The 20,355-nt window shown below is 47.2% G+C and overlaps 1 protein-coding gene across 2 annotated transcripts in view; it reads right to left on the reverse strand.

Annotated features, from left to right (window-relative positions):
• Tmtc1 (transmembrane O-mannosyltransferase targeting cadherins 1) overlaps positions 1-20,355 on the reverse strand; it is a 207,368-nt gene that overhangs the window by 63,973 nt on the left and 123,040 nt on the right. For both annotated transcript variants that reach the window (XM_041644123.1, XM_041644129.1), the window contains exons 9-10: positions 9,570-9,691; positions 202-369 (exon numbers count right to left, since the gene is read on the reverse strand). In XM_041644123.1, coding sequence (XP_041500057.1) covers positions 202-369; positions 9,570-9,691 — 290 coding nt within the window. The remainder of the gene's footprint in view (positions 1-201; positions 370-9,569; positions 9,692-20,355) is intronic.

Consider the following 20,355-nt stretch of genomic DNA (forward strand, 5'->3'; position numbering starts at 1 on the left):
TCTCCTCACTTGGAGCGAGTGCATGTTAGATTTTACATATTACTTTTAAAATCCTAAAATTAAACCCCCAAAACTTCAAATTTATTAAAAGCGATTTTCCAGATGAACACAAAGAGCCATACCCACGTTACTTCACTTGGAAACAAATTTGTCATCAGCAAAAGAGTGGGAAGAAACACACATTTACCTGCTTTATCATACCTGAATAAGGACTCTCTCGACAACCAGATTTCATTCTGCTTCACGGTTTTCCAGGAAAAAAGCAGGAGCAGTAACACAGTAGATGCCATCAGGGAGGTGGCCCCACACCGGCTCAGCCCAGCACACAGCTTGTTCAGTCCATGCACGAAGAGAATGCAGTAGCCCATGCTGGAACACAGCATAAGAGCAAGGTCACTGTGGGTCAGGGGTCACTGTGGGTCAGGGAGTCACTGTGGGTCAGGAAGTCACTGTGGGTCAGGGGTCACTGTGGGTCAGGGGTCACTGTGGGTCAGGGACCACTGTGAGTCAGGGAGTCACTGTGGGTCATGGGTCACTCGGGTCAGGGGTCACTGTGGGTCAGGGGTCACTGTGGGTCAGGGAGTCACTGTGGGTCAGGGGTCACCGTGGGTCAGGGAGTCACTGTGGGTCAGGGGTCACTGTGGGTCAGCGAGTCACTGTGGGTCAGGGGTCACTGTGGGTCAGGGGTCACTGTGGGTCAGGGGTCACTGTGGGTCAGGGGTCACTGTGGGTCAGGGAGTCACTGTGGGTCAGGGGTCACTGTGGGTCAGGGAGTCACTGTGGGTCAGGGGTCACTGTGGGTCAGGGGTCACTGTGGGTCAGCGAGTCACTGTGGGTCAGGGGTCACTGTGGGTCAGGGACCACTGTGAGTCAGGGAGTCACTGTGTAGAGGGTGACAGTGGGTAGGAGGGTCACTGTGGTGGTTTAAACAAAATTAGTCCCCATTGGCTCATGTATTTGAATGCTCTGTCACCAGAGAGTGACACCATTTGAAAGGATTAGAAGGATTAGGAGGCGTGGCCTTGCTGGAGAAAGTGCCACTGGTTTCAAAAGCCCAGGCTGGCCCTGGTCTCTCTCTCTGCCTATATATCAGGTGCTCAGCTCCTACTTTATCTCTGCCTCTGTGATACCGCACTCCTCACAATGATGATAACGGACCAAACCTCTGAAACTGAGTTGTCACGGTCTTGGTGTCGCTTCACAGCAACAGAACCGTGACTAAGACAGTCACTGCGGGTTGGGGCTCATTGTGGGTACGTAGTTCCCCAAGCATACTATCAGACAAACAGGCCTGCCCTGTGCTAGAGGAACACATATGAATTCTACTGTCACAGACAAGTGTGGGTTGTCTAAGGCTCTCACAAGATGGCACTAGCTCTCCTGTACTGGTGTGAAGCCACAGGTTCAATGCCTCGGGTGTGGACATCCTACATGGGACCTGAAAAGACATGCTGACCCAGGCTTTCTCACACCTCCATCACAAGGTGTGTTTGAATTTAGAGCCGGGGCCACTGCAGGTCCTACCCCCGTAGCCTAGAGGGCCATCTGGGAGGAATGGACTACCATGGAGGACCAGAGACAGCTAACGTCCTTCCATTTCCCAAAGCCACCCACGCAAGGCTGCCCCCTGAGCTGGACTGGTAAGGTTTTCTTGCTGGCTCCACCCCGTTTCCCTCTGAAAGTTTCATCTCTGAAAGCACACGGTCCCTCCCACCACTCACACACCTACAGAGATGCTTCCTGTTGGCAGAATAGTCTCCAGAGAACACAGAGTTTGCCAAACATCCCACCTCCATGGGTGGCCAAGAACTAACTTGAAGCCAGTGTTCCCACATGTGACCCCAAGTACTGATTTCAGTTGGCACAGGTCCTTCTGTGCCTTATACAAACCAGAAGAGTCTCCAGTATGAGCAAAAGTTTTCTCACATTGCAGTATCCATATCTGACCTTAGAGATGTGGGGTTGCTCTACAAATACACTGTTTCTGTGGAACCAGTTGTGCAAATGTTATTTCAATGCCTGACCATAATGGCTTCTCGAGTGTGCAAGCTTCCTTGCTGCCTGTGCTTCTGCCCCGGTCAGGTTCCCTCACCCCTCAAACTAATCAGGATACTTGTGGGACCATGAGAAGGTCCACTGGAGTTCATTATTTCCTATATTATAACTTGTTTTTAAAAGAATTTTATTTTTAAGTATTTCACTTGTGTGGAGGTCCAAGGATAACTCTGTGGAGTTGGTTCTCTCCTCCCACTTTTCCACAGGTGTTGAAGATCAAGCTCACTTGAGGGCCCGCCCTCACTCATCACAATTTACTGACTACTATATATATAATACTATTACAGACACCAAGAACTTCACAGTGAATAGGCAAGACTGTAATATAATCCTGGAACATGGGCAAGAAACAGTAAATGAGTAGGTAGATTAAATCTAGAGCATGTGTGTTATACTGTGCTCCATGGAAAAAGAATCAAGCTACGGAAAAATGGGCATCTCAACATGGTCAAGTAAGAACCTGCAGGCATATGAGAGAAGCCCTGAAATGCATGGAGAGCATGCCATAGGGACGTTTGCATCTCGGGCTCACTCTTGCTGCTCTCCTCCATACAAAGACTGCTGCGGGGTGGGAGCGATCATCTTGTGTGGTTAGCACCTTCTGACTCAGTGCCATGGCTTCTCACAAAGCTACGGATGTCGTGGGCTCTTAGTCCAAGATGCTGGTAAAGAGGGTGGTTAAGGATGTCGGATTAGGTCTGACATCAAGTGAACAGAGGACCAGTGAGACTAAGCCAGGAACTCGGACCCTTTACTGCCCCACATGCTGCCCTGCTAAAGGGTCTCTGATGTGGCAGGCTGGATCCAGTCCCACCCATGATATCGCCTGCCTTTCATCTTAGCTCTGTATTCATGAGACCTCACCAGCTGTAGGAACCAGAGCTGCCCTAGTGTTGCAGGAGGTCCTTCCGCTCCTCCAGCCAAGAGCCACTGAGATACCAGCCCATTGGGGCATGGTCTCTCTCCCTTTGAAAAAGCGGCTACTTCCCTTCTTGCTCTTTTTTTGCTTCCTGCTCTGGTTCCAGCGACTAGACTTCTTCCTGATTGCATAGAGGGCTGTTGTCTGGGACGGTTATCTGTAAGTTTTTTCCCCTTTAAATAAATATCACCCTATTAATCATAATTCCAAACTGGTGTGGCATTGTTTGTGACTTACGCCTTCAAGTAGTGCAGACGTTTTATATATTAGGGCTCACGAAACATTATCTCTCAACAATCCTGCTAGATGGAAGCAGCACACTCAAGGCCTCTGGCCTTCCCCATCCTGGTCTCCCTTCTTCACGTCTCTCAATCCTATTTTCACAGAAACACATGGAAGGGCTTTCTTTAAAGAATTCAGCTCACTGTCCCCATCCAGGGCACTGTGTCTGTCCACCGTCCGTTTCTCTTCCTAGACCCACCTACGTGCCTCGCTGGCCTCCTCCCTGAGAGGAGAGCACAGAAGCTTTGGCGTTCTCCGAGCTTCTGAGTTGCTGTGCTGTCTGTGAACTTTAATACACTTGTTTGCCTTTGCTCCTGTCAATCTATTTATTGTCAATTCCATTTATTGACATAAATATCTAGACTCTGGAGAGCAGAGGGGGAGTTCTTTTGTCTCTGTGTAGGCCACAAGGCCGCTGTCATGCCTCCTTCACTCTGTTTATGTGAGACCAAGCACACGCCCTGTAAATGCGTGGGCATGTCTATACTCCCACAAAATTTATTTGTAAAAACAGTGGAGGGCAGACCCGACTCATGGGCCATATAGCTGGCTGGTCCCTGCTCTGTGAGAATGGAGGAGAAGCCCCCTTGCCATTTGGCATTGATTTTTGTATCAAAAAATGATATTTTTTTTCTGAAGTCCTTGAATTGACACGTGGTTTCAGAAATGCTAAGCCATAGAAAGGATTCTCTGCTAGGTTTGCAATTTGGAGGGAACCATTACATTCCTTCAGATGCAGACACTACAGTGAGTGAGAGACTCCTCCATCCTGAAACTTCATCCTTCAACATCTGTTTCCATGCAGCTCCCAGCAGTGGGCAAAAGAAACACGTTCCTTCTATTGCCAGGGGCAGGACAAGGCCACAGAGGAAGTGGAAAATCGAGCAAATGAGAAACTACATGCTTTTTTTTCTGCAGGGAGATGGAACGCGAGTCTACCTTGCTCCGGTGACTCTGGTTAAGAAACCTCTGGGCTGCTGACCAGAGATTTCCACGCAGAACATACAGGAGCCCGCATGAACCCAGCACTGGAGAAAGTCTGAGCCTGCAGAGCCACAAGACAATAGCTCAAACTCAGAAGCAGTTTGCAGACCTACAGAGCCATCAGCAAATGGCTGTAGTCATCACAAGGTTCCCTTCCTCCCTCCTTCCCTCCCTCCTTCCCTCCTTTTGTCTTAGAGAGAGAGATACAGTGTGTGTGTGTGTGTGTGTGTGTGTGTGTGTGTGTATGTGTGACAGTGTACATGCAGAGGTTAGAGGATAACTTGTAGAGATGTGGGGATAGGTTCTTTCCTTCTACCACGTGGTTTCCAGGAATCAAAATCAGGTCAGCAACTTGGGGGTGTTATCAGACTTAGGGTCACAGTCAGGTCTGGCCACCCAACTTCAGTAGGATAATTAAAAGAAAGATTTAATCAACATGTCCGTACGGTGATGAAGGATTTATGGGGTAGCTAGGATCACAGGCCTGTACCACCAAGCACAGCTGAAAGTACCTAATTTGTGGACAAGCCCCAACAATCCACTGAGACTATCTACAGATAAAGCTAACATTACAAGATGGCCACAACCCTCTAGTTTTATTAAGCTCTTTGTTTGAAGGGTCTAGAGAAACGTGTCCTCTGACTTCACTGTGCGCTGTTGATGCCGCTTCTCATGAGTGATCTCATGGTAAGTTTTTATTCCAGTTGTGTGGGTATTATCCCCATATGGTTCCAAAGAAAAGCCCTGAAGCATTGAGCTGAGAGCTGGTGGTGGTTGTGCCCCACGCCAGTGGTGACTGCTCAGAAGCCAATACTAAGAGTACCCCCACTTCTGCCCTACTTTTTCCCATCTCAAATGTTCAATGGGGAATTCTCCAGAGGACTGAATGTATTTGGAGGTGAGAGTTCATTCGGTCTAAGAAATCCCAGTGGCATTGCTGAGCAGCTCTCTAGTCCCTGCACAAGGTGCTGTGCTCCTGGGTTAAGATGGGAAGTTTCTTCACACGTGATTCTCTATGAAAGATTGCTGGGTCATTTTTCAGTGTGTCCTCAGGATAACCAGGGCAACTGCCATTGGTTTCCATTTTGATAGTGAACATAATTCTCTCTTGGGCTCTTCGCAATACAATGCTTCCGTTCCCCCCTCATAGTTCACCCAACAGCACTAAGATTTATGAGGCCTTTTCCTGGCAGATAAAGCAAGTCTCTGAAGTTGGACAAAATCCTTGGTCTGTATCTCAACCCTCACACTTGCTGATTTGGGGTAAATTATTTAAATTCACAAGCTCTTAATTTCCTTCCTTTGTAAAAGGACATTATTTTATGCTGAACTATGTCCACTGTACATTAAATAACAAATGATAACATTAAGATTCTTGTGCTGTAATATTAGGGGTAGGCAGTTAGTTTCTGCTGAATAGATTGGGAGGCAGAAAATCTGTAACATTTGTATATGTTCCAGGTCAAAACAGTTATCTCTGCACTAGTGTCCTGCAAAGACAGCAGGGTCCTACGATCTCAGGTCACTAGCAAGTCGAGGGACTGCAGGGGTCCAGGAGCAGACTGTCTGGAGCTTCCGGATGACAGAAAGGGAACTCCTGAGAACTCCAAAATCAGAACAGAGTCAAGAGAATCCAACTTAACCCCTTGGAGGCATAACTGTGTCTATTACGGGATTAATACTGTCTGCAAACCTACCTCTAAGGGTTACATGAAATACTGTATGTGAGCATGTTTCAAAAACTGAGTAAAAGGGGAGAGGCCATGTTGCCATGTGGACGGTTTTCGTGTTCATGAGAGCTGTCGCTGTGTGACACTTTGCACATGGATGAAGCGTTTGACTGGAACTATAAATAACCCAGTTTATCAAAGTCCTGCTCAAACAAAAGGTCCGACTTATAAGACAATCCCAAGCATTTTTAAGAACACATGTGAAAAATATCCTTGAAACTACAAGCTCACTTGTACGGTAGTATTTGCTTCAAGTACTGAGTTTATCTACGATGTATGTCATAGAGTGTAACATAGACGGGCAGTATGTGGAAGGCATGTGGCTATGGACTTATTAACATGTACAATGTCAGAGGTCAGAGACAAACACAGAAGCAATTCTTCCCTTACACCCACTTTGATTTGGATATAAACTATCCCTGCAAGCACACCTTTGAATGCTTTCTAAGAGTGTGGTGTGATCTTTTTCTAAACACCTGCCCTCCCTGAGCCCTGGGGAGTCTGTCCCCTTCTCTGCTCATTCTGGTTCCCCTGCAGTAGCTGGGGATACGCTCTCTGCTCCTAAAGTGAAAGATCCCGGCTGGCGTGCGGGGCACGAGGGTGAATATTCACCTGCTTTCTCTGTTACCTACACCTTTCATCAGCTGTTTCTGCTTCATCACTTCTATGCAGTTTTAGTTGTCTTTTCCCCTCTTCCGGTGTGTGTGTGTGTGTGTGTGTGTGTGTGTGTGTGTGTATGTGTATATATATATATATATAATGCTAGAAAGATAGCCATACAATTATATGTTTCTCTTGAAGTCAGGATAAAAGAGCAAAATTTCTGTGGAAAAAAAAAAATGATTTTAGCCCCCAGACTCCCTTCTCTGCTCAGCTATGACATGCACAAAGTGACATTTATCAGAGCGAGAAAATGTTATTTCTGTGTGTTTTGATGGTAAGACTTTGACCCCAGAAGCCAAGCAAATAGCCAAGTTCTGTCTCTTTCATCGAAAGATTTCTGGCAGCAAATAAGAAAAGCCCTTTTCTGGTTTAGGCTGGAAGGAGAACAGAAGTGGAGTGCATTGTTAATCACGAAGGAGGAAGATAAAAGCAGATCGTGAGTCAGGCTCAATCTGGCTTTTCTATAAGATAGCCAGATCAGTCCTCCAGCTGCTGGACCCAGGAGGTTTCTCAGAGGCTGGCTGGGGTCTCATGGTGTGATGGACAGTGGGTAGGAGGCTCAGTTTCTCCAGGAACACTGACAGCTAGGCATCCTTCCTTCCTCCCTCCCTCCTTCCCCTTTCCCTTCCCTCCCTTCTCTTAGTTAGGGCATAAAATTGGGGTTTTCTTTTGTGGGTCCTTAGTCTACAGGACTTGAAAGGAAGCTTGAGAACAATTTTATTGGGGTTTGGGAGAAAACAAAGGGTAGAGAAAGCCCAAAGCGTCAAGGAAAAGTGTGTGCAGGCTTTGAAAAAAGGGATACAAAAAAAATGAAAAGGAAAGTTACATTTCTCCGAGTAACTGAAAAGAACAGGCAAGTTTAGCAGAGCTACATGTCAGGGCCTCTGTGAGTGACTGCACAGGCTGGGGTTTTAGGGAAGGATTAAGTACTTTATCTCATCAGAGGGATAATCGGTCCTCCCATCTCCTTGGCATGGCTTTAGCTATCACACTCTTCCTCAGGGGTGGTATCTTGGTGAGGTGACTGACAGGCCCAGTTACACTAACTATTTTTATTTAAAAATTTTCTTTAGAGCTGCATTAACTCTAAAGGGAGGACACAATAATTTACAATGTTCTAATCTTTGGCACTGACCAGAATGTCATGTCTCCTTGAGGACCAGAAGTATTCCATTCTTTTAATCAAGAGTTGGTAGCCTTCCCTTCCTGGGCCTCAATAAACCCCTGACATCCATCAACAAAGATTGTAAAATTGTAACAAGTCCTCGAGAGCTGAGACCCTAGCTGCCTATGTGCTACACACCTTTATCCTGAGTACTTGGAAAGTAGAACCAGGAAGATCTCTTTGAGTTCAAGGTCAATCTGGTCTACATGCCAAGCTCTAGGCTAGCCAGGGCTACATAGTGAGACCCTGCCTCAAAAAAAGAAAAAAAAAAAGAGTTGAGACCCTAAAATCATTCATGACATGGATTGAAACTAGATAGAACTTAGCTCCACTGTGGAATTCCAAAGCTGTTCACCCGAAGGGGTTCAGGAGTCTGTACCCCCCCGTACCTCCTGTGCCCATATAGGAGAAGAAAGCTAGAGAGAGGCTGCAGTCCCCTAAAGGCATTCCTTGCCTCTGGCCAGGGATGTGAATGGGACTGCTGCTTTCTGGGTCCCTGCACGAAAGCCGTCATATGTGTTTCTACCTACTGCCCTCAACAGCTCAGCTCACGTGGTCAGGAAGACAAAGAACTCAAGGGAGGGCTTGAGGCACCTGACCTTCTATCAGCCCCAGGATCACTGCTCAAGGGCAGGAAGCCAACAGACCTCTCTGACCAAGAGGCTTTGGCGTCTGCTGAGACTATCCCTCTGCAGGGGCAGGAGCTATGATGGGCACAGGGTGGCACGGTCAGGTTCTGATGGAAGAAACAATCCCTTAGCAAGAGTGCGAGGTACCAGGCCAGGCCCCAAGAGGAAAGGACAGCCATCTCTGGGATGAAGGCTAGGTAGATACTGACACTCTGCTGAGTTTGATATAAGCAAATCCAGGCTGGCTCTCAGAGGCAGGCACTTGCTTTGGCAAATACTGACATTTTCTTTACAGCGCAGTTTTATTTTCACCTGAATCCTGAAGTAAAGGGGAAACTCTGAAGCCCTGCTTAGGACACAGCAACAGAAGTCAGAGCGTCCATGTTTTGTCTTATGTAGCCCCGGTTGTTCTTAGATTGACTCTAGCCAAGGATGGCCTTGAACTCCTGATTGTCCTGCCTTGCTTCCCAAGTGCTGGGATTATAGGTGTGCATCGCCAATTTCTCCCTTTTAAAAATGAGAAAATCTGATATAAAAAAGCTTTATGCTTTCCTTGCTCAAGGTCACATAACTAGTAAATGTCAGAACAAGACTGTCCCCTGATTCAGTAACATTTCCAGGAATTGGGACAATGACATTGAATAAGATGACAGACGAGCTAAAACAAAGGGCAGATGGGCAAAGCTAAGCAACGTGTACGCCATAGCTAAATATCATCTTAATTCCTACTTTCTAAATTAAAGAGGGGGGAATAAAGAAGATACTGAACACAGTAATATTGGGCAAATCAACAAGTATTTAAAAACATCACAACTATAATGGATTGTAATGCTGCTGCTTGTATCCTGAATACGGGAAGTTGTGATTCCTGCTCCACTGTGAGGTTGTACCTCTCGGCCTGTGAGTCAGGGCGCAGGAGCCAGCCTGGTCCCTGGAAATGGCGGCGGGGCTCAGAAGGGCCCACTGCCGTACAGAGGACCGTCGTCTCTCAGAAGGACCCACTGCCGTACAGAGGACCGTCTCTCAGAAGGACCCACTGCCGTACAGAGGACCGTCTCTCAGAAGGACCCACTGACCCACTGCCGTACAGAGGACCGTCTCTCTGAGCTCTCGGGGCTTGCGCATCGGGTGAGCATAATTACCTAGGCATGTACAGGACTCGCTCGGCCACCACAAAGCCCACCCTGAAGAAGAGGTTGCTGGCTGGAATGAACGGGAACACGAGGAACAGCAGGCCGGCCAACACTTCCTTGTGCTCCAGCCTCTGCAACACACAACAGGAAAAGGATACATGGATCTCGGCTCAACTCTGCCCCAAACAGCACGTGACCACCTCACCTTTGGGTTCTCAGCTGATGAGGTCACATCGGAGAGCTGAACTGATCTGCTTAGAGGTGCCGGCTTGCCACACACCCATCTGTGCCCAACACACACCCGTCACCAGAGACACCTGACAGACGCAACTGGTGGTGACCACCGCCCACTGCTCTGGGAAGCCTGAGAACTCTGCTGCACACTCTGTCCCCACCCCTCCCCCACAGCCTCGAGATCGTGCAGAGGGCAAAGCAGCTGGGCAGAGCCAGGCACTGAGACACAGCGGTACCCTCTCCTAAAGAAGAGGCCAAAAGAGTCTCTAGCAGGAGCCAAGCTTTGTATAAAGGAAATGCTGTTCTGATGACCAAACTGGGGGTGCCATTGTGCAGGCAGCTGAATTGTAGGTTTCTGGGTGCCTCTCAAATTAAGCTAAAGCAGATTTTTTATTTAGGTTGGGTTTTTTTGTTTGTCTTGTTTGTTTGTTCTGTTTTGAGACACAATCTCTCTCTGTAGAGAAGAGACATACAACAATCCTTCTCCCATAGCCTCCCCGGTAGGTTATGAGAGAACATATGTATGAACAACTCATAGGCATGGGTTACCAGGACCGGTTACAAAAATTTTTTAATTTAAAAAACCACTATGAGTTGGCCAGTGGTGACACATGCTTCTGATCCCAGAACTTGGGAGGCAGGCAGATCTCTGTGAGTTCGAGGCCAGCCTGGTCTACAGAGTGAGTTGCAGGACAGCAAGGACTACACAGAGAAACCCTGTCTTTTCAAACCAGAGAGAGAGAGAGAGAGAGAGAGAGAGAGGGGGGGGGGGGGGGAGGAAGCTCACTAAATTGGTAAAGGACCTTTTTTGAGTATTTGTAAAGATGTTTCTTAATCTTTGTGTCTTTAAAACTAGTAAAAATTAACTTGTAATGGTTCTATTAACTAAAATCTCTCCCCTCAGAGTTCAGGGAACCCCATAGGAGGAAGAAGAGGCAGGAAGAATGTAAGAGTCAGAAGGGAGGGAGGACACCAAGAAAACAAGGCCTCTAAATCAACATGAACAAAGCTCACGTGGACTCACAGAGACTGAGCAGCACGCGCACAGGGCCTGCACGGGTCTGCACCAGCTCCTCTGCATGTACAGTGTTGTTGGGATTCCCGAGTGTGTGCACAAGCGGGCTTCTGATTTGTGTGCCCTCTCCGGCTCTTCCCTTCTTGTTGGCCTAGCCTGTCTGACTTTATTGAGATAGTTTTTATTTTATCTTATATTTTACTTTGTTGTTTTTTTTTTTTAAAAAACTGAATGAATGAATGAATGTAAATCTAGCCACTCGGGTGAATGCAAACAGCAGAACTCTCATCTATCCCTGCTAGGAAAGGGAGGATGAGTTTTCTCTAATGGAGTGACCCCGGGTGTATCAACCACTCGGGGGCAGATCTCATGTTCAGGAGTAGTTAACCAACAAAGAATGGCAGCTTAGCTTTTATGTGGTTACAGCTTGGTGTTTTTTGATTTGTTTTCTTTTCTCTTTGCGTGATGTTGTGTTTTGTTTTCTAGGTTTGGGGTGTTTTGTTGCTGTATTGTGTTTTTGGTTTGCTCTTTAAGAAAAAACTTTAAGTTGGGTATTAAGGAGAGTTTCTGGACAAATTTGGGAGAAGGGAAGAATATGATAATATGTATGTATATATATATTTATATATAATAAAATCATTTTAGAAAAGTGGCTGTTTTATACTTATGTGTTGTAACGGACACTGTAGACAGACCTGCACCTCCATGTTTATATGCAGTAGATGTGTTTGAAGAGTTTTAGTTAAACACATTGAGGACATTGGATGTTGCTAGTTTAGAGGTACAGCCGGCAATCCCAGGACTCAGAAGGCCGAGGCAGGGGGACCATGGCCAGCCCGAGGCTAGCCTTGGCTGCAGAGGGCGACAGCTTCAAAAACAAACAGAAAGCTTAAGAGTTGACCAGGTCTCCAGGCGGCTAATGGCTGCTAGGGGAGGAAGGGGCATTTCCATTAACGGTATAGCCGCAGGTATAGCCGCAGGTAAGCAGCTGGAGCTCCTGTAACAACCCCTCACCCAGGATCTCACAAGAAACCTGCATGAGATAATTTAAAAAAAAAAAGTATGAAGACAGAAGAGTACAAGGTGGGAAGATCAGGAGAGAGGAAGTGAAACAAGAAGGATAATGGAGGGCAAAGTGCCAAAAATACATTATATATGAAAATGCTGTAATGAAACCCATTATTATGTATAATTAACACATGCTAATAAAATACAAAGAAGGAAACCAAGTAGAACTTTCCATATTGCATGCTGCATCTTTAATGACTCCCATAAATATTTAAAGTACTATATTACTTTTAATAACTAGAAAAGAATAAGACAATATTATGGACATAAATAAAATACCCTACCGTGAACTACAAATACTCTAACTATGCAAAGTAAAAGATTTGTCACCAGGACTTTATTAAAATCTTTGTCTTATTAACTACCACATGCAGAGTAATGAAGTCTCTGGGAAAGATTCCGTATGATTTGAAGAGTTTTCCTCAAATGATATCTTTCTGTTAGTAATGACCTATGGGAAGCAAGTCCTAGAAGAGAGGGGATACAGGTCATTTTAGTGGCTTCCAAATCAGGTAAGTACAGACAAATGTTACGCATATATATACATCATATACATACATGTGTATATATCTCTAGGATCTTCCAAAATTGCCAAATAAAAATGTAAAAAGAAGGAAAAACTGAGGCGCCAGTTGACTGTGTTTAAAAGCTACAAGCTGTCTGCTTCGGTTTTCTTTTTGTTGCTGAGATAAAACGCTCTGACCACCAGCAGCTTAGGGGAAAAGGGTTTATTAGGCTTACACTCCCAAGTCACAGTCCACCACTGGGGGAAGTCAGGGCAGGAATATGAAGGAGGGCCCGACTACTATTCTACATACCTCTAACCACGGGACTTGGTTCACAGCCAAAGAAGTGAGACAGGAACCGTGGTGTGGCTTTGTGATTGGAAATTATGTCCAGGTAGCTTCTTAGGCAGTTTAGGACCAATTGCCTAGGAAATAGTGCCAGCTACAGTGAGCTGGGTCTCCCTGCATCAATCAATAATCAAGACAATCCCCCACAGACATGCCCACGGGCTAAGAAATTACATGCCCACGGGCTAAGAAATTCTTTAATTAGGATTCCCTTCCCAGATAATTCCAGACAGTTAAACAGGGAACAGTCTGAGGCATTCCAGTCCAGGACCTGGAGTACTAACCAACAGCAAACACCCCCTCAGAATGTTATGCTAGCACTGACGATGAACCCCAGAGTGGGTGCCTTCTCTATGCCCAGCTCCTCACTATCCCTGAATCTACACTCAGTACTTTGGAAATAATCTTTTTATTCGGTTTTAATTTGTAGAGATAGCTGACTTTCACTTTCAGCTCTTTGAAAGCTAACGTCTACGAGAAATCAAACTCTGTTTCTCCACTTTGATAGATCTAACTCTATGGTTCATTCAAAACACCACAAAAGCTGTTACGCGTAGCAACTCTCTTAGCAATGGAGATAACAGCAGGAGCCAGGTGGCTGAGACCCTCAGCACTCCACTTGAGAGACCGAGGACATGTTCCAGACTGCAGAGAATCCATCTGCTCTGCACCGAGGACCTTGAATCCATTCCCCAGCAATGATGACACTGCTGGCCACATTCTGGGTGGCTCTGCACGGTCTTCTCCTAGCAGCCTTGGCAGTCTCTGCTTCTCTCTGGCAGTGACTAGCTTGTCTGTCTATGGTACAGCTCCTGCCTAGAATCTCTATGTTAGGCTCTGAATACTGATTGTTCCTCCAGACCCTGGCAGGAGTTTAGTCCCAAGGCTCATGTTTAAAGTATTAAGAGTATGGAAACATAACCTGATAATGGCCGTCAGAGGTGGGGTCCTGCAAAGTGAGTAGATTTGATGTGGTCATCAGCATGAGCTCCAAGAGTGAACCCTTTAGGTTTCATGAGGAGGACCACACAAATGAGAGCTCCAAGCACACTTCCTCCATGGTATGATGCAGTCCAAGGGAACCCTCACCAAAATCCGAGTTTTCAAACCTCTCTTTAAGAGGAGTTTGTCTCAAAAGGATGGAGCTAGAAAACATATTGAGTGAGGTAACCCAGACCCAGAAAGACAAATATCATATGTACTCACTCATAAGTGGTTTTTAAACATAAAACAAAGAAAACCAGCCTACAAATCACAATCCCAGAGAACCTAAACAATAATGAAGACCCAAAGAGAGACATACATGGATCTAATCTACATGGGAAGTAGAAAAAGACAAGATCTCCTGCGTACATTGGGAGCATGGGGACTTTGGGAGAGGGTTGAAGGGGAGGGGAGAGGCAGGGAGGGGAGCAGAGAAAAATATAAAGCCCAATAAAATCAAGAAAGAAAGAAAGAAAGAAAGAAAGAAAGAAAACATGTGAACATGTGTAGTTGGGAATAAGAAAAAATAAATGATGGAAATTTGTTAGGAATGCATGAAGGTACAAAAGAAGAAGCAGGAAGGAAGGACAAACGGCAGCAAGGATGTTAACAGCGGAGTTGAGTATATTTGCTAAGGGATGGACACACACAAATATAATCATTAGGTGTTGTGAGAAGAATTACTAAAGAAAGGAGACATTCAAATAAAAGTAATGCAATGTGATGTTTATGTTGTAACAAAAAGAGAGAGAGAAAAGGAGTATGCCTCAGATAGTATGTTATCAAAACCCAGGTGAATCCGTTCTCCATGGCTACAGCTCTCACCCTGTGTGTCCTGCTGGCTCTCTGGTTCAGGGAAGGGAGAGAAGACGGAAATGCAGCTCTAAGGAAGGTTACAAGTCGGGCACAGGTGGGCTGGCGGGGCTGGCTCCAGCCCGCCCACACGCGCTTCTGTCTCCATATGGTGTTGACCACTGCTTTCCTGACAGGCTTCAGCCCTTCGGTAAATCTCCCATTTTTAAGATCAGTGAAGCTATAAAAATTTACAGTGTTTCATAAAAACCACAATTATGGGGTCTGGAGAGGATGGCTTAGTCAATAAAATGCTCACCTTGCCAGCATGAGGATCCAACACCCATGTGAAAAGCCAGATGTCCTAGTGTCCTGTAATCTCAATGCAGGGGGAGTGGAAAGGAGTAGACCTGGGGTTCACTAGACAGCCTGACAGGCCTAGCTGATGAACTTCAGGCCAGCAGGGGACCCTGCCTCACAACACAAGGTGAAAGGTGCCGAAAGGACAGGCAAACTTGTCCTTTGGCCTCCGCACATGCTCGCTCTCTCTCTCTCTCTCTCTCTCTCTCTCTCTCTCTCTCTCTCTCACACACACACACACACACACACACACACACACACACAATTTAAAGCTGATTCCTGGGGGGTGGTTACAGCTGTCTTATTCCCAATTCTACACACTCAGCGGGACCCCTGACAAAGCTCTAAGAAGAAGGGTCAAGGATAGCCCCCTAGGAGATGAGCATACTCCACGTCTCAGGTTGGACAACCGTTTGTTCTCCTAGTCTGATATTGGAGGCATGAGTTCGACTGTGGCAGAGCGGCATGGCTGCCCTGTATTCTGCCTGGCTCAGGCTGGCAGTGCCATTTCCTGTCTTTCTTGAGCACAGATAATGCCTGGTAAATGCTCAGAGGGTAGAAGCTAAAAGGGAGGAACGGCTGCAGAGATTATGCTCCCTGGGAGGCAAATGGGAGCGCGTAACTCCATGCTTTCTCTCCGCCAGTTTCAACACTGCTTTTTCCCACCCTGTGTGTCTTGGCTAAAAAACACAACAGAGCCGGCGGCGGGTTGAATCACAGCATTCAAGACCGACATTTTGGGTTTCTAGTCTTTGATTTTGAACCTAGGTTGTTGTTTTTTTTCCCCAAATAAAGCGTAGTGTTTGATTTGTATTTAATTAACGGTCTGAACTTCCTTGCCAGCACTGGTTCTGAGATTTCTGTTTCTTATCTCGTTCAAGTGTACAATTAGACAATTACTCTGCAGGGTGAAATGAGGGGGAAGGCTGGAGTAAGTGCTCAGGCTGCCTTAATCTGAGTGGAAGATAATTTATAACTTTACTTGGAAGTGTAAAGTCAGATTTTTGCTTAAACGTGTTGTTAAACGTTTAGAGAAGAATTAACGCGGGCATCTTCAAAGGTAACTTACAGGATAATAAGTACAGAAACATGCATTTGCTTTAAGCTAGGGAAGCATCTGGAAGGAGTTCAGAAAAGTCAGCAAAGCAGAAAATGCTGCAAAATAAATCTTCACCCAGTTAGAATGAAAATATTTAATTTAGGGAGACATGGGGAAGTCAGACATGACTGTCTTCATCGGCATCTCTGGTTCCGAGCAAACATGAAAACAGGCAGTGAAACCTACGTGTTTTTGTTTTGGAAAGGGTTAGACTGGAAGGAAGTGGCAAGATGAGCTACCTTCTACTCAACTTATAAATCCCTCTGTGAGCCACAGAATGAATCCTGTTGAGAGGTCAATAGAAGCCACCTGCTAGGCTGTATTGGTGGAGGACAGGAGGAGGCAGGAACACATACATGCCGGGGAAGGCTGTCACTAAATTTCAGTGTGGCTTTCAGCACTTAACCTGTCAGTTCAGTCAGTGGGAGTGAAGGTTTCGAACTAAGGGTCAAAGCCAGGCATGGTGGTTCATCCCAGCACTTGGGAAGTTCAAACAGGACGACTGAGAATTCAAGTCCAATCTCCTTCTCTTCCCCGCACCCCCCACTCCCCCTCCCCCACTGTATGTGTGTGTGCAGGTGTGTGAGGAAGGCGGGTGTGGAGGGCAGAGCTCACACAGGGGTCTTTCTCTACAGCTCACTTTATTTTTGAGACAGTCTTTCAGGGGACTTGCAGTTCAATGTTTGGCTTATGCTGGCTGTCCACAGAGCCCACAGGCTCCACCAGGCTGCCACTCACCACTGGGGTTATCAGTACACACCACCATGCTGGACTTTTATACGGATTCTGGAAGTCCGAATTCAGATCTTCATAAGTACTTTACTCGCCAAGTCATCTTTCCAGTCCGAGAGACTTCTCCTAGCCCCAAACAAAATAGAACAAAATGCCTGCACCTGACTAACTCCAAAGCTGTCCTCCTACAGCCAACTCCAAGTGAAGGTAGAAACACCAGGGTAGAGACACCACCAGAGGTCAGTGCTTCAGTGTGGAGGAAGCCAGATAAGATCGCCCCTTAGGGCATCTAGCAGAGGCGTCCATCAGAGGAACACAAGCTCAGGTGTCCTACAGCCTACACAGCACTGCTCCTCGTCACACTTTCTGCTTGAGGGATCAAGAAATGGTTTGAGGTGGTTGTTACTCTCCTGAAACCCAATGTCTGAGACCAGACATAACACACATACTCGGTGACTGGAGCCGGTTAAGATGTAACATTCTGGGGCCAATGAAATGGCTCAATGAGTAGAGGCGCCTCCACCAAGCCTGACGCCCTGAGTTTGATACCTGGGGTCCATATGGTAGGAGACCACTGACAAGCTGTCCTCTGGCTTCCACACAGATGCATGCCCGCAGGTGCAAGCTCATGCATGCACACATACAAATGCACATATAGGCGCAGGTACGTGCATGTACACACACACACACACACACACACATATTTTTTTAAAGGCAGATTTCACAGACTGTGGCTACTGAATAATAAATCAATACTACATCTGAAAAGGACTGTGGGGGAGATGACGATTACTTTAGGCGTGACAAATTAAACACTGGGATGGAACTGTCCTCCCCAGAGAAATTCTAGTGACCACAGAGATGCAGAGTAAGCTGGGGGACGACAGCCTTCTGAAGTTTAAATCTTGTTTTAAATTTACCTTTTCGATATTCAGTAACTTACAAACTGCTGAGCATGGCTCTTCTAGGAATGTAATGTGATTGACATTCGGGGTTCACTAGGACAGAAGGGCCTCAGCAGTGAGGAGGAGCTTGGAGGAGTACGGTCGGACCTCACCGGATACCTAGCCTTCAGGAAGTGGGTCGCATGTGCCCAGGCGTGGTTGGTGGCACAGGAGTGGTACTGTGTTAGGTATCTACCCTGTACAAAATGCCCGAGTAATCAATGGAAAGACGAAAGGTTTGTTTTCTACACAGTTTTGGAAGTTCTAGTCCATCATTCGTCGGATTGCTGCTCTTGGTCCAATGGGAAGGTAGCCCATCACTGCAAGGACGAAGCCCACCATAGTGGCCAAAAAGCAAAAAGAGTGAGTGTAGCCAATGCCCCAGTGGGCACCCCCAGTGGTCCAACTTCCTCTAAGTTACTACCTGAAAGCTCAGCTAGGTCCCTTTAGCGCTTCAGGCTAGGGACCACGTTTTGAATACATGGCCTTTGGATAATATTCCAGACACAAACTTGAGTAGCCACAGAATCCAAGGTCAACAAACTTAACTTCACAAGGGTGTCTCAGGAAGGGAGAGAAGTAAAGACTCAGTGAGGATCAAGGATGGATTTAGATACAGCAGAGTGGTGACTGGATCTGCCTCTGCTGGGGTTGAGGAGGCAGGCAGAGCAGGAATCAGAAGTGTTTCCTAAGTCCCTTTGTCCTATGGATATGTGTGACTGGCAGAAAGAATTTCTTACCTACCACACTTGTGTGGAGACTTCTGCTAAGCAGGCACTGCCCCCAATGCAGGATGCCCTGACATCTCCTAGGCAGGTACCCCCCCCCAATGCAGGATGCCCTGACACCTCCTAGGCAGGTACCCCCCCCCAATGTAGGATGCCCTGACATCTCCTAGGCAGGTACCCCCCCAAGGCAGGATGCCCTGACACCTCCTAGGCAGGTACCCCCCCAATGCAGGATGCCCTGACACCTCCTAGACAGGTAACCCCCCCAATACAGGATGCCCTGACATCTCCTAGGCAGGCACCACCCCCAATGCAGGATGCCCTGACATCTCCTAGGCAGGTACCCCCCCCCCAATGCAGGATGCCCTGACACCTCCTAGGCAGGCACCACCCCCATGCAGGATGCCCTGACACCTCCTAGGCAGGTACCCCCCCCCATGCAGGATGCCCTGACATCTCCTAGGCAGGTACCCCCCCCCAATGCAGAATGCCCTGACACCTCCTAGGCAGGTACCTCCCCCAATGCAGGATGCACTGACATCTCCTAGGCAGGTACCCCCCCCCATGCAGGATGCCCTGACACCTCCTAGGCAGGTACCCCCCAATGCAGGATGCCCTGACACCTCCTAGGCAGGTACCCCACCCATGCAGGATGCCCTGACATCTCCTAGGCAGGTACCCCCCAATGCAGGATGCCCTGACACCTCCTAGGCAGGTACCCCCCCAAAGCAGGATGCCCTGACATCTCCTAGGCAGGTACCCCCCCCCCCAATGCAGGATGCCCTGACATCTCCTAGGTAGGTACCATCCCCCCAATGCAGGATGCCACTAACATCTTTCTGCCAAGAAAAAGACAAGACGCTTTTCTTGTCACACTTGCTGAGAGCTGTGGTTCATCTACCCACATGGAACTGCCTCAGAGGACGAACACTTGTTCTGTACTCTGGGATCAATGAGGAGGAGGAGGAGGAGGAGGAGAAGACATAAGAGGTATGCAGCCGTGTTCTCCTAGTGAAGACCCAACTGGCTTATGGGGGCATCTCTTAGCAACGGCTCACCCTGTTTTATCAGACAAACTGCAGAGGCGGGTCTGGCTGACTTCAGGTCACTCTGCATGGATGGCACAGGGATCCTCTTTCCTGAGCGCTACAGGAAAAGTACGCTGAGATTTGGGCGTTAGCAGGTAGATTTAGTTTCTGTTCCCAGCTAGGAGGTCCTTACCCAGAATCAAAATACTGTCTCTACCAAAATGGGTTGCAAATCAGGGGACATGTCAATTTTCCTGATTCCAGGTGTGTGATGGTGAACGCCTGCTAGACGATCCGTTCTCACAGAGGCAGCTAAAGGGATTCTTTCACAAGTTACTGACCCGGCTGTCCCGCCTCACTTTTCACTGTGGGTTCAACTTACCACAGCTTAGATTTCCTGGACTAAAGATGGGGCAAAGGGTGGAGCAGGAGGCTTTGTGATGTACAGGCTTCAAATACCTGTAATTTTCCAAGTCCAGACATAAACATACCAATGTGCCCCTTTCTTTGTGTCAAAGCAAGGAAGACACGCCCATCCAAGGGCCCATTTCTGTCAAACACGCGAATGTTTAGGGAGAGGGCACTTGACAAAAGGTGGGGCCTGATGTGGGCCAAAGTCACGCAGTGGGGTCATGTTTTCCTTGGAGGGGGGATGCTTGTGAGGTTCTAAGAGAAAAACATTCTAGACAGAAAAACCAACGTAGTGTGTTTCTTTAGCAAGTGTTGGTGTCCGACTGTTCTCAAGGGAAGACGTTGATGTGATGGGAGCCTAAGCCTATGAGAACTCAGGTTTACTTGCCAGTGACTCAAATCCTGAAACAGAGGGAATTTTCAGGGCAGCGCCAAGGAGGGCAACATTAGTAAATGCTCCTTCTCCCCAGTTAGTCACTGTTCTATACCAAATGTCAGGCTCCTGGTTACAAGCCCAAAGCCAGTTTGGCCACTTGGACTTACCAG

This window comes from Microtus oregoni, unplaced genomic scaffold (assembly GCF_018167655.1).
Source record: "Microtus oregoni isolate MIOR12 unplaced genomic scaffold, Mior012 000002F_ref0000024, whole genome shotgun sequence".
Taxonomy (NCBI): domain Eukaryota; kingdom Metazoa; phylum Chordata; class Mammalia; order Rodentia; family Cricetidae; genus Microtus; species Microtus oregoni.